Below are 14252 nucleotides of genomic sequence, written 5' to 3'. Positions count from 1 at the left end.
ATCTAAACACCCTTATTGGATGTCAGGATCATTTTGGGTTTAGACAGTTTGTGAGCAAATTGGAAGGCTGATAATGTCTGCTGTTAATTGCTCTTCAGTATGGCTCAGTCACTTTCTTGAACCAGGAAATTACCGCTTTGAAACCCTCTGACACTAACAATAATGCATTTCTTTTTGGTAATATTACACGTAAATTGATTGATTGGATCATCTTTTCACATGTCAGTTTAAATGCAAGTTCTGCAGGAATTCAGCTTGGACAGATTTGGCCTATATACAAATAAACCTATTATTAAATGTTCCAGACATCATTATTGCAGTGTTACAATACTGTTTTCCTAACTGAGGCATTAAATACTAAATAGTCTTTCAGCTACTGTTATGGATCTTTCTTCATTATTTATTGGAGTGGATTGAAAAGAGCCATGATAAACCCATTAAACATAAAAGAGAAAGGAAAAACAAATATACGTTAAAAAGCACATACCTATTTTCTGCAGCATCAATAAAAGCTTTAATTAAAATTATATTCAGATTTATCTAGGAAAACAGGCAAGTTTAAATGTGTTATTAAAATATGTTACTTAAGTTATATGTTTTCATTTAAATGAAATATTAATGTAGGATTAGCAGTTTGTAGAAACTGCCACTGCTGTTCATAAAAGCAAAAAAAATATCTATTAATATGGGTTATCACACCAGTGGAAAACTGAAATAGCTGTAATTAGTGCCCAACACAAACAGTATAAATCTCCAGTGGTTGAATTTTGCTACAAGTTACAAAATTAAGAAAAAAAGGACAGCTTCAAGATGCTTCTCTTTATCAGCTTATGCTGTAGATAGAAACAGTGAAAATGGCATCGCAATCAGTTTTACATATCTGTTTGCACAATTTGTATAGGCATTTGGGCACCCTAAAGGTTAGGCATTCAGCTTGAACAGTCCCTTTTAGGTTGGAGCCGCAGACTATTAAGCTGGGGTCCTTGAAGAACTGGTACATGGCTGCCCTACTTACAGGGGACTTGATCTTGTGGACCTATTGCCATATATGAAAAAAACGGAGAAATTTTGTTCATCAGTCTCAGTGTAAAACAGGGATATGAGGGTGGAGGGTGAAATCAGGGCTCACTGGCTCTATAGGCTTAGCTAATATCTAGCTATGTACTTAGTGAATTTGCACAAGGTCAAGTATGGTCAACAGCTAAGTGGAAAATTACTGAGATGGCAGAGAAGTAAGTTCCAGAAGGGTACCAAGCACACCCACCCTGACACATGTGCCCAGCTAATCAGAGATTATAAATTAACAAATAAAGATAAAACCTTTGGATTTGCTTATACTGCTGGAAGAGAGAGCACTATAACAGAGGAACCCTGAAGTGCCCAGTCACCAAAGCCACCTGAATGAATAACTCAATGACTGTTTACTGACCTGGGTAATCATTTAGTCACTATGATACCAATTGTATGGACACCATGTTTTCTCTGGCAAAGAAATTCTCTTCTTTGACGGCTGGTCTGTAACCCCGTTCCTACACAAGCTGGAGGGTTAGTACCTGAAGTCCGGTTTGTGCAAGTTGTTGGAAATTTCTGGACAATACTCATGTGTTAGCTGTGAAAGTTTGGGGACCCATTATAAGGCTTCAGATTTAATTTATTTTAGTGTAGGAGGTCCACCACATATTCCCTCTAAAAACAGAGGCTTCCCCCAAGCCAACTGTTCAAAATTAAACATATTTCATTAAAAAAAACCATTCACACTGTGGTATGCTTTACTGAATGAATTTACAGAGCACTTTCCCCATTTCTCTTTAATTCAACTTGTTTCACATAAATCAGGCATGATGACATTTAAAAAAATGAGAATATGCCTTCTGCAGCCCACTACAGAGTAATGGTTATGCATATCACAGTCCATTTTTCTCTTACCATCAGGGAATCCATCCCAGATTTCCAATCGGTCATAGCGACAGAATGCTCCCCCTGGAGTATTTGAATCAGGTTCTAGCTCAAAGCTTTCAAATTCCAGTATAATCTCCGACATCTTTGGTGCAAAGATAATATAAGTGCATTCAAGGCTATTAGGATACTTTTCAGGGAATCCAGGAGACTTTATCACTCCACTTGAAGAAGTAAAGTTTCTGGAACATTCAGGTCCTGCAAGAGAAAGAGAAAAATCATTTGGGTTAACACTATGCTACTAAGCAAAGTAGTTAGCTGGAAAACAAATTAGGTTGTATTGTCTCTCCAGCAGCAAAGGTGGCTTTTCAATGAAACACCTCATTTTAATCGCTGCATTAATCATTCAGCCAGCTTGTTCCTATTATTGATAGTCAGGTTTTAAAGCGCAATTCACATATACTGTCGGATCTCCAATTTTCAATTTGTACGGAACAATATGAAAACTTGTACCAGCTCTAGAAAAAATTATGACAAATACAAAGTCATGTGGGAACAATGAAAGTGTAAGCTGCAGAAATCTCGACAGAGCCCTAGAGAAATAATTATAGTCCCTTCAAGCTCAAATCTTTAAATCTTATGGCTGACAGGCTTTTATTGGTGAAATAGAATTTTTTACGAAAGCGGGTGAGTGAATTCAGTAGAGGGAGTAGTGGTTTCAGATTCCTGGAGCACTGACTCAGTAACTCTGCCAGATGTGACCTATGCCTCCTTGACAAACTAAATGTGAAAGGTAATTCGTACATGTACCAAGGGTGAGTGACTCATTCTGAGTGGTGTTGACACAGGTGCACCAGTAAAATGTTGCTGTTAGTGCAGGCATGATAAACTGTGTGATTACAGGCAGTGTTGCTAAAAGTCACCTAATGTCAATGTTGACACACCAGCTTTCTCCAATGTCCCCACCATGGCATAATGGGATGCTCCAAACAGTGCTCTTGGTGGAGCAGGAAAGTGGCAGTAAAGATGCAAGGATATAAAAGGCCAGATCACTGGATTTGCCTTTGTGAATCGAGGGGACTAAAACCAGAGTCCCTCTCTTGCTGACAGATTGCTTTTCTCCCTTATTTAGGTCCCTCAGGAATCCTCTCTGTGGATCCCACATCTGCAGGTGTGCTCAGAAGTCAGCTGCAGGCACTGCCCACACATCCTCCCACAAGGTCAGCATTGGTACCCCTCTCTGACTTTTGACACTCCAAACTTAATGGAAAGTGATTTATAGGATTTGGGGCGTTGTTGGATAGCAGCTGACCTGGGGAGTTTGAGTAGGATGACTCAGATGAAGGTCTTTGGACATGGAGTAGAGGAAGGACACAGGCAACACAGTTTGGTTGCAACAGGCAGGTCTGTGCTGGAGGATGAGTATGTGTGAGGTTTCAATTTGGATGAGGATGCCCAGCATCAGAAGCCTTAGAGGATTTCCAATGCTTAACACAGATCATTGAGGGAAAACAGTCTGGCTTGTTGCATATATGAATACTCTTATTTCACCATAGAAAATGTTTCCCTTGTGAATGTGCCAAACACATTACCCCCCACAGATTTGGCTACCTCCCAGCTAAATTCAGCATGCAAGAGAGAGGTCTGAATGAATTTAGTCAGTTCAGGTATTTTTGTCCTTCAGCAGACACTGATAGGAAATGCTTGAGCTATCACATCAATATTCAGAACACTTCATGGCATCTTTTGGAAGATGTAGATATTAATGCTCACGTAACCTGACCCATTCCAATTTGGGAAATTACATTTTGCCTATAATTAAATTTACCCCTTACACATTAGTTGGATATTTCTCTTCTCTCCCTGTCATTCCCTTGTCTCCTTGTCGTGTATGGGAGGGTTATATTCTGATTGTTGCTCCTCACTCCCACCAGTAGCTGCTGTTCCAAGATAAAATAGCTTTGCTATGCCATTCATAGCATAAAGTGCTCTGTACTCCTCTTGGAATCCAATAAAAGATGCAATATAAAATGTAAGCCAGGATCATTATTGCTTTATTAAATACAGCCAGATCCTGTCTCTGTGAGTGCACAATCGTCAGGCTCCTTATACTCACACATGGTATCTCAATACCAGCTTGCTTTATTTTAAACATGTTCAAGTCAATCTGGTGCAAGAAACAAAAACTGTTTTCGAAGAGCTGCCTCACTAAAATGCCCTCCACTGATTTTGACCCTTTATTGACACTGTGAAGAAGCTTCAGGAATTAAATCAACACTGAGGGTACGAGGAAATTCATGGGGCGATCTTCATGGAAAACTGGCAGAAAGGGTTCTAGCAGAGACCTGACAGAATAGATACTTCTGAAGTGGAGAAACTACATGTGTGTATGTGTATGAAATAAAGGAAGAGATATAAGCTGAAGGAAAACAAGAGAGGAGGCAATAGAGAGAGCAAAGAAAAAGAATTGACATTGGGGATAATTTAATTTGCTCTCTGTGGGTGTCACTGAGTCAGAAAATCATTTGCCTTCTTGGTTGACACTGTCTTTTACACCATAAATTTAGTCAACTAAAGTTAGGAATGTTGAATGTGAACCATGTAGATCCTCTTCTAGTGAACAGGCCACTCATCCATCCTAAGATAGACTGGCTGCCGAAGCCAAAATTATTAGCATTTCAGGTGGGCTAAAAGTTGGGCAATATGGATTTCATATTTTAGTCTGGTGTCCAACTTCTTCAGGGTCTTTCTGGCTAAGGAGCTGGATGAGAAGTAAAGGCAGCTCTTACTCTCAAAGCTCATGCTTCATTTACCATAGTCACCATGTGTGCTGGTCTCTCCTTACAATTTCCATGGCATGCGGCATTTTAAAGTTTAGAATTCAGCTTAGGATACAGGTATTGTAATGCAGTTTTTCTTTTCAAAAACTAAGGATGCTCTCACAGGAATAATAGGCAAAAATATACTGTGTACTGGAATACAACTGAGCCTTGAGCTCAGCACAACAGGACCTTGAGCTCAGGATCATTTTAATACCTCTCACATTCGGGAAATGGTGAGCTAGATTGTGAATATGCTAAAATGAAGCATACTAGTCTGGTGTGAGCCACTGTTTCACCTGTGTAACAGAGTGAACTTGTCAGCTTTATTTGTACAGATACTAAAATATAAATTTGGAATAGCGTATATGCATTAACTCAAAAGTTAAAAAGGGCTGTGTTCCCACAGCAACTATAACTTGTATCCTTTGTGTACACACAGCATTTTCTAACACTGTACCTGGTGATAACTTTCCTGCCTTAATATACAGTTTATGTGGAATGAACCAGAGTTAAAGTTGCTCTGGGAGCCATAATTTTGAGTTTCTTGACTTCTGTGTGTGTAAAATCACATTCATAATGCCATCTTAACATGGTTAATGTATATCATTGAGAGATGTAAATGACCACACAAGGAAATAAACACAACGTTCCTGTCAGAGCTCTGAGTTGTTACTACACTATTAGGAAATAAATAAAAGCTTTTTTCTTGAAAACGCTCAGTTGCTAAAATAGATTGTTTCACAGGTCATTCTTTCACTACTTCTTGTGTTTCAGCCTTGTTCTTTGTGAAAGATGGTACTGTATATATAAGCACTGAGAAACTTCAGGACACAGTTTCAAGAGTTTAACCTCCTAAAGACACCAAAATAAATAGAGATATTTTTTCAGGAAAGCTTGGTGTCATTTGGATGCTGAGTTCTTTCAAAAAATGTGACCCTGAAGGTCACCACAAGAATTTCTGGGAGCCAAGAGTGGATTTACAGACAGGGAAGATGGTGAACAAGAGGTCTGTGGCCCCAATTAGCACTGTGCAGAGCAGCAATAGCATGCAATAGAAAGAGACTTTACTACTGTGCTTCTCCTCATTAACAGTACAGCTGCCACCAAGCGCATGTGCTGAACACAGCTGAAAATCTGGCTCTGGTTTAGGTGTGTAAAAGGCACTTGAATGGGTTCTGAAAATGGGCACTGTTTGGGAGTGGTGTGCATTGGAAATTTGGAGTTTTGACCTGCTTTTGTAAATATGACCCTAAACATTGATTTTTCTATAAAGTTAAGCTTATTGTCTTTTTATATATTATGAGTTCCGGTCCTGTATTCTCCAGGCACAGAATATAGGAATTATTTATCTCCATCCAGCTATAGGGAAGGTGTATGCAAAAAAAAAAAAAATCTTACTGCCCTTCTAGCAATTGACTCAGGGAGTTATCAAAGAGGGACTGTCTATAGGTCTGGTTAATCCTGAACTGTTTGTTTCTCTGGGTTTTCTTGGTGCCCCATACACCAATCTGTGCTCACCAGCACAAACATCCAGCAGGATAAGCCTGTGAACAGTGTGAGCTTCTCCCCTCCTTTACCTCCCAGACATGATCTGTGAAAGCAACAGCAGCATCATCTGCTGCCCATGTGTACTCTTGTCCTTTCCGAGCCACAGCCATCTCTTGGGAATGCAGAGCAAAGCACTAACCAAAATAAGTCAGGGACTCAGAAGGTTGCAGTGCTGTTAAGGCAGTAACATTGTAAATCATACAGTAATTATTATCACAAAAAAAGGTTTTAAGAGGGTCGAAACAAACAGCTGATGAAGACTATCACATTACAGCCAGAGGAGTCAATCCTCAGATGAAGCTGACCCATTAGATTCATAAAGATTTACGCTCACTGAATACATGCCCCACCTTGGAATGACAAGGGTAATAAAATTTTCTCTTTCAAGCATTTCCATGCATTCCCCCCATTCCAAAGAATTATGGTGAACTTTTTGATTCAAGCAAAAACCACAGGTTATGAGCTATATAACAATGAATTGTTTCTCACCTCTTTTGAAAACTTCATAACGGATAGAAAATCCTGCTCCATGTGTCTCATAGTCGGAAACAAACTTAATGAAAAGATATGGTCCCGAAGACACTAAAGGAGGGGGAGCAATTTTTCCACAGTACTTTCCCCATAAGCGTCCTTCAGCATTATCTCCATCAATCACTTCAACATAATCATACCTGGTAGATAAATGGAAGGAAGAAACTTTTAACTTCCAGGAAAGAAGGAGACCTAATTAATTTAGAAACCATAACACAACATAGATAATCAAGAAAAATGCTAGCTTGCTTGGAAAATGCATTATGCTGAAAGATGTAAGCAAAATGAAATAATTAAAATGGACTACATTATGTCTGTAGACATCATCTGGCAACATGGAACTATTAGGAAGAATGGTGTCCATTATGCTTGCAGACAATGTCAGCTAAAGTAACCAATTAACAAAAAAAAAGGAAATCTCATGAGCACAATTCTGTATTATTAAATTGTGTTCCTTTGTCTGTGTAGTGTTGTTATCAATACATAATGCATAGCATTCTTTTCAAACTGTGAAGTTCTGTTATGAATTCAAAAATGTCTTTTTGGCTGGAGCTCTTTATGAACAATACTTTGATTTCCATATGCTGTCCTCCAAACATATGTCCACAGAATAATAAATAAATCCCTAAACATTAGATTTTGTTCAAAACTCTACCATGTTTCAGATCAGTGGTAGAAAAATATGTTATTTTCCTTGCTAGCTGGACAAATAGTTTGGAGCAAATCACAAAATCCACATGTCAGAGCACTTGGTTGTGCTCAGACAAAACTTGTTTCATTACAAATCATCTTTGCTTAGGTATTTGAATCAAGAAGTGCATATTATAATATTCATACTTGTACAGCATGTGATTACTGAACAGGCTGGTTACTTGCTTCATTCCTAAGGACTCCAAAAGCAAAAGCATACAATAATGCAATAATGATTGGTAGTAAAAAAAGTTTGCCTGGGAGCAACAGTCACGTTAGGGTTCCTCAGCCCTGTCACCAGAGATGTCAATATGTAGGGACTGGCCTGACAGATTTGGTTTCAGAGGACTGAGGAGAGCCCAGCAGCTTGGTGTACTGAGCCAGCTGAGAGAATACAAATGAGAATAAAAGTCACGGGCAGGCAGAAGCTGCAGGTGCAGAGACAGGTCTCTTTCTAAGTTTTATTAACAGATGATTTCACTCGACCCCGGACAGGAAGAAGGAGCAGACATAATCTGTAGAATCAGTTTAATCTTCTCCTAAAAGGTGGTGGCATTTGGAGCCTCGTGGTGCTCTGGGCCTCTTTCAGACTGCAGCAAAAGGCTTTTCTCTGTCCCTGACTCTTCGTGTCTCACCCGTGCTGCCGTTTTATTTAACAAGTTGTTGTTAGACAGACAATCTCATTTACTTTTCATTATCCTACTACGACTGACATTAAAATGTTGCCATTAATTTGTTTAGACCTTTATTCTACTGTTACATTCACTGAAATGTTCTGAGCATATTAATATACAAGGAAGAGCTAAAAATGACAGGACAATAAAGTGTGTCTGACATTTTTAAAGAGATCAAAGGAAAAAAATGTCTTCATGATGACCAATGTCATTTTTAACAACTCTGCTCCAAACTGTCCAGGGCACATTACTTATGTTTACATGAAGTCCCATGAGACAACTGCAAAGATGATATCACTAGTTAAAGTGGACGGCTTAAGGCTTCTTAAATTAAAAATGACATTACCTCATCAGTTAAAATTGTGTGCCAGCTTTGCTGTATATCAAGTAGAAAATAAAGCTGACACTGATGGAACTGTAAGCATTAACATATGTGAAATATTGTGTTAACTGTATTTCCTCTTATGTATTTCATTTTTCTCGTAGCAATTGCTCAGCTAGTTAGCTTCACTGTCCCATTTCAGATTAGTGGGAATACACATAAGAAATGTTCATTTCTGAGATAATTTTACAGATGCTTTAAGTAGCCTGCATTTTTTAAAATTAGACTTCTGTTCTTTCTATAATTTCTTTATGATCTATGTATAACAGGATTTGAAAGTTAGGAGGAGAGTTGTAAAAAGACCTCAGAATTGTTCTTCTTTGTTTGTTTTCTTTATTTTTTTTTTCTTTAGAAATATCCTTGAAAATACCAGCACTAGGTTCCCTGCAAAACCTATTGGAAGTACTCAGGGATGCAGGCTGTTAGTTTTTAGACTTTATGAAAAAAATTAATGTTGAGAATTTTTAACAAGACAACCTTTTTCCAAGAGCAATCACATAAAACCACAGCATCTGAGTGACAGTCTTTGCTCTTCTCCCCATGATGACATTATTTCACCACTTTCCCAGGTACCATTCATTGCTCAGATCTCAACAGTAGATAAATTTTCAAATGAACATCAAGAAGAATCCTATTTCTGAATTATTAAATTATATGAAAAATTTTAACTAAAAATGCTAAACAAATTTTTACATGGTTTTTTACTTCATGTATAAGGAAGAAAAGAACAAACCAAAAGGTTTGAATTTAGTATTTTTATTCTGCAACACCCTAAAAATAATCTTCTATAGTCTAAGTCTTTTGTATACAGCCAAAAAAATAATTAACCTCTAAGTACCAATTTTGCTGTTATATGAAACAAATTTGCAAGAAATATTCACATTAGATTCTATCACTCTCCTATGTTTCCTCCTTTATAGAGACAGCCTGCCCACACCTTTCCGTTGTCTCTTATAGTGACAGAATTGTAATTTATGGTGCTCTTTCTGGCTGCTGTGCAGTTGTAAATGACACAATTTGGTTACTAAAAGGCTGTCTTCTAATGGATTTTCAAAGTTATAGGTCATTCAGCCCTGTGGAAGATTGGACAATTTCTCAATTTTTTTTCTTTTGCTTTGAAAAATTACTGACAGAGAGAAGAGAAGTTTAGCTGGGAGACAATGGGTACAAAGTACAATTTGAAAAGGGGAAGCTTTAGAGAACAGCGCTACAACCTTCATATTCTAAGGATCAAGTCTATCACTTGGCAGCTAACAAACGGATTTAGATTCTCCCACACAGGCAGTAACATCTGATATCTGGGCTGCAGTAAATGAGTATCTATATTATTTTTTTCTTAGGGAAATGAAATTACTCTGGATTTTACTAGTTTATACTTGGAAGCCAATGTCCTGCTGTCATTTTTGCACTTTTCAAAATCCTACCAGAGACCATAGTGTATCACAAACAACTGTTCTTGTAAATAGGAGAAAGTACAGTCACAACTTGAAAATGGAGTTGCTGCCAAGGAAGCTCAGAAAGCAGCTTGCATCTCCCTCTGGACTTGGTAGCAGTTCTTCTCCATAAGTTTGTCAGGAGAAGATGCTGTGCCAGGGATGCAGTTGGCACATTGGCATCCCTGTGAGGAGACTGAATGTGTCACCTCCACAGCACCCAGACAGTCTTGGCGTGCAGCCCAGAATACTGAGTTTGCAAATTTGGATTTCCCACTTGGCAATTCTTCACTCAGTTACTGCTGTCAATGGTGTGGCAAATATTTCTTGTAATATTATAGTCCTTTAGGGTTTATGGCACAGAGATGTAAATAAACATGGCACTAGCCATTGAGTGTAGTTTCAGGTGAAAGACTAAAGCACGAGTCCATGTGCGAAAACAGGAGATGCCTGCCCAGAAGAGGGGGTAATCAGCAGATAAGTTCATGGAGCCAGTGTGCCACAATGCAGAAAGCATTCCCTTTTTGCTTCTCTGTGTCTTCCCAGATATCCCATTTTTGTTTGCTTTCTGCTTGCATCTCTGGGGTGTGCAAGGACTGTGCGTGGCTCTGGGGTGGGAGCCTACTGAAATACACTGCAGAGCTCACACACTCCCCCCACTCCTCCCAGCTGGTGCCTGAACATGCCATTACTAGACAGTCCTAATTTTATGGTTCAGTAAAACAATGTCTGAGACAGAGTTCCATTAGAAAGATGACGAGATCTAGAATTCCGCTACAAATTCTTAAAGGAATTGCAAAAACCTTTCTCTTTTTTCTGGAAAGTGTAAGTTATGAGTTTGTGGAAAAGGCCAAGCAATACCTATAAAATGAGCAGCGGGCAATGAAAAGTATAAACAGCTGCAGAATACAGATTTTGGTGAATTTTCTATTTTCAGTTTCTAGGAGGTGATAACAGTGCTTACATCTGGTTTCAGTTCTAAACACGCTGGTGACCCCTGAGATGCACCACAGCACGTTGTGCTGCAGAAAGTGAAGTGAAAGTGCTGGAAAGCCCTGCCTGCTGCTGAAGCCAGCCACTCTGCCAAGCTATACTTCTACTTCCTATTATTAGGACAGTGAGATCTTATGCCTTTTGCCTAAAAAACTTCCTTCCCAAGACATATGCAGAACTCAGCTGAAATCTAAATATCTGCCATTTAACCTCATGAAACAATCAGTGAAACGTATACAACTATAATTTACATTTGAATACGCCATACTTTTCTGCAGCCTACTATGATATGCATCTATAGGGTGGTTATGAGTATTTCAGTTATTCACCTGTTAGAATGAAAAGATTTTCCACCTCTCTGTTTCTTTTATCACTGTGATTCCACTTCCACCAAGCTGCTAAATCTCTCCCTGACACAAATTACCCACCCTGGTCAGACTATCTTCGGTTCTGAGAATTTGCTTTAGTATGCATCTTTCTTTTGCCTTTATTTTATAGAGAATTTTTATTTATTCCTTGAAAGACTCCATTTTAGCTGAACAGAAGGCATTGCAAGAGAAAATCTAAATAAAGAGTTTGAAGTTGTTCTGCCCTGTGGATTTGTGCCCCATTAGTGACTGAGGGTTAGAGGTGTGGGATTTACTGCAGTGCTTGTGGCACAAGGCAATCTGTATCCCAGAGCTAAAAGCTTAATAACTGAAGGCACTCAAGGGACACCAACCTTAATCCCAATTTATTAGCAACAAAAGAAAGAAGTACATACTGTTAAAAATAAAAAAATAAGCACAGACCCAAACAGGCTGCTTTTCTGCCTGTAACCTCAGTGTCTGTCGGGTTGCTCTCCATCTGAGCCTCCATGCAGCCTGGCTGCTCTCCTGGTCTTCTTGTGCCCCACCCTGGCAAGGTGACCTGTCTAATGGGTGTTGGAGGGGCAGCCTCCTCCTGCAGAGACATGTCAGACTTCCCTGGCAGCTGGGACTGTCTGTGCAGGTATTCACACGGAGGGGATATAAGTCCTCACACATAGGCCTCAAAACACACCTTGGTGGAGGTGAAAGCAGCACATGGCCCTCAGAGGATCCTGGGTGACTGCTGGGTCTGCAGCAAGCCACCTGGCCTAAGCAGGGCACAGGTACTCCTTGAACACCAGGAGGCATGGGAACTGCAGGGAACTGCAGGTTTTTTTGCTTTTTTAGCCCCTTCCAAGTGTGCTTGGTGTCACAGGGTCCTGCGTGGTGCATTCCTGCCTGGCTGCTCACTCCCGTCACACACTGCAGCCTTCTCAACAGAGAATTCTTTCTCCATCCCACCAAGTCAACTGTTGGTGTGGACGTGTCTTTGACAGGATAAGTAAAGTGACTTTCTTTCTTTCTTTCTTTCTTTCTTTCTTTCTTTCTTTCTTTCTTTCTTTCTTTCTTTCTTTCTTTCTTTCTTTCTTTCTCTTTCTTTCTTTCTTTCTTTCTTTCTTTCTTTCTTTCTTTCTTTCTTTCTTTCTTTCTTTCTTTCTTTCTTTCTTTCTTTCTCTCCCTTTCTTTCTCTCCCTTTCTTTCTTTCTTTCTTTCTTAAATCTATTAAAAAGGCCAACAGATCATTTCTCCGAGCACGGACAAGCATACAGTTGAATTAGCACCAGTCAGGCAGTGCAAACTCTGTGAGAAAGGGGGAGGTGGGAGTGAGTGCCCATGGCAGGAGGCTTTTAAACTGGTTTTGCTTGTACTGGATTTATGGTGCGGATGAAGCCCTGTAAGGGAGACAACATACCGTTTGAATCCCACAGTTCTCTAAAGTGCTGGATATTTAAATACACAATTTGCAATCGATTAACGATTTGTAATTTACTGAAATCCCAGTCAGTTTGGGGGGCCTTTGTTTCCATTGGTCTTTTGTGAGCTGGTGTTTTTATGGTCTTCACCCAGGGCCAAAATTCACTGAAGTTACTCATACAAAGGTCCTGTCAACCTAAGAGATTTCTGGGAATAAGGCCATTGGAATTTGGCCACTGTTCAGTAATTTACTAATGCCATTAACTGACAGTGGGTCTCCATTAAGAATGAACTAGCGAGGGTCTATTTTAGTACAAGACAATGCTGTAGTGAAAAAGAGAAAAGATGTAACAAAGACATGGATGAAGATCTACAGTTACACACTGTAACAGTTTGATTGTGACTAATGTTAGCAACAGTTTTGTTATTACACTGGTTTCTGGAATCATCTAATGCATTGGGATTTGCCTTTTCATTTTAAAATTAAGCTTTTAGTTCTCTGCTGAACAGAGGAATCTGAAATACAACACACCTTAACCAATAAAAGTTCAAAACCCAGAAGTAATAAAAATAATCAGTACTATTTTAAAATCTGATTATTCTTCATCTTATCACATGCTTCTGGTTGTTTGGCTCATGCCTTTTGAATACCTAGGACTGGCAGAACTGAAGATCTGAACCAAATAAGCAAAATTATATCTGCACTTTTATCTATACAGCTCCACTGAGAACAGTAGACAGATCTTTAGCTGCTGCAAATCAGATTAGCCCCTTCATGTCAATGGATCTAAGCCAGTTTACACTGATATATGGCTAAAGAGGGTGCAAGTGGTGACAGAATATTTTACCTTGTAAAATATTTTACCTTCTATTCTATTTACAGCAAATAAAACCTGGAAAATTCCTCAACAGACATGTGAACACCAGGATTCACTCCAGGAATGAATGTAACAATGTCGTGCAGAAAATGAAGAATCAGAGGTTGTGGACCAGGTTTTGCCATTTTAGTATTGCAATGTCCTAGGGGAAGTAAAAGCAAAATTCATCTGCTAAGGTCTTCAGCATATCTATCTGCAAAAAGCATTTTACCAATGAAAAAGATTTGATCTTGAAGTTAGGGCAAACTCTACTGATTTCAATGCTTTCCACATAATGTAATAAATTATAATATAATGATCCCAGTATATAAAAATGAAAACCTCTTCTGGGAAGAAACATTCAATTTTAAATCTCTTCACTGAGGAACTTCAGTTCATAACTTTCTGGCATAGAAAAATGCTATCTTTTCATGGAAAAAGGTTTCTGTCTGTCAAATAAGACAAATTTACAAATCCATGACTTCCACTTTAAGAGGGGGAAAAAGAAACACTTAGCAGTTTAAAGACTTCAGAGACGAAGGAGCTTTCTAGTGTCAAACTGGTGAAGTTTAGTATTTATAGGAAATTCGCATGCCTCTAATTACTCCAAACTCAGTTCCCAAGTAAAATATGCCATCTGGAAGATATTAGAGTCATTTACAA

General features: G+C 38.9%; 1 protein-coding gene across 7 annotated transcripts in view; it reads right to left on the bottom strand.

The window, feature by feature from the left end:
- Positions 1 to 14252, bottom strand: part of NRP1 (neuropilin 1) — a 113652-nt gene that overhangs the window by 60033 nt on the left and 39367 nt on the right. For all 7 annotated transcript variants that reach the window (XM_074832586.1, XM_074832604.1, XM_074832595.1 and 4 more), the window contains exons 4-5: positions 6756 to 6937; positions 1927 to 2154 (exon numbers count right to left, since the gene is read on the bottom strand). In XM_074832586.1, the coding sequence (XP_074688687.1) occupies positions 1927 to 2154; positions 6756 to 6937 (410 nt within the window). The remainder of the gene's footprint in view (positions 1 to 1926; positions 2155 to 6755; positions 6938 to 14252) is intronic.

This window comes from Strix aluco, chromosome 1 (genome assembly GCF_031877795.1).
Source record: "Strix aluco isolate bStrAlu1 chromosome 1, bStrAlu1.hap1, whole genome shotgun sequence".
Lineage (NCBI taxonomy): Eukaryota > Metazoa > Chordata > Aves > Strigiformes > Strigidae > Strix > Strix aluco.
This window is presented reverse-complemented; position numbering and strand designations above follow the sequence as displayed.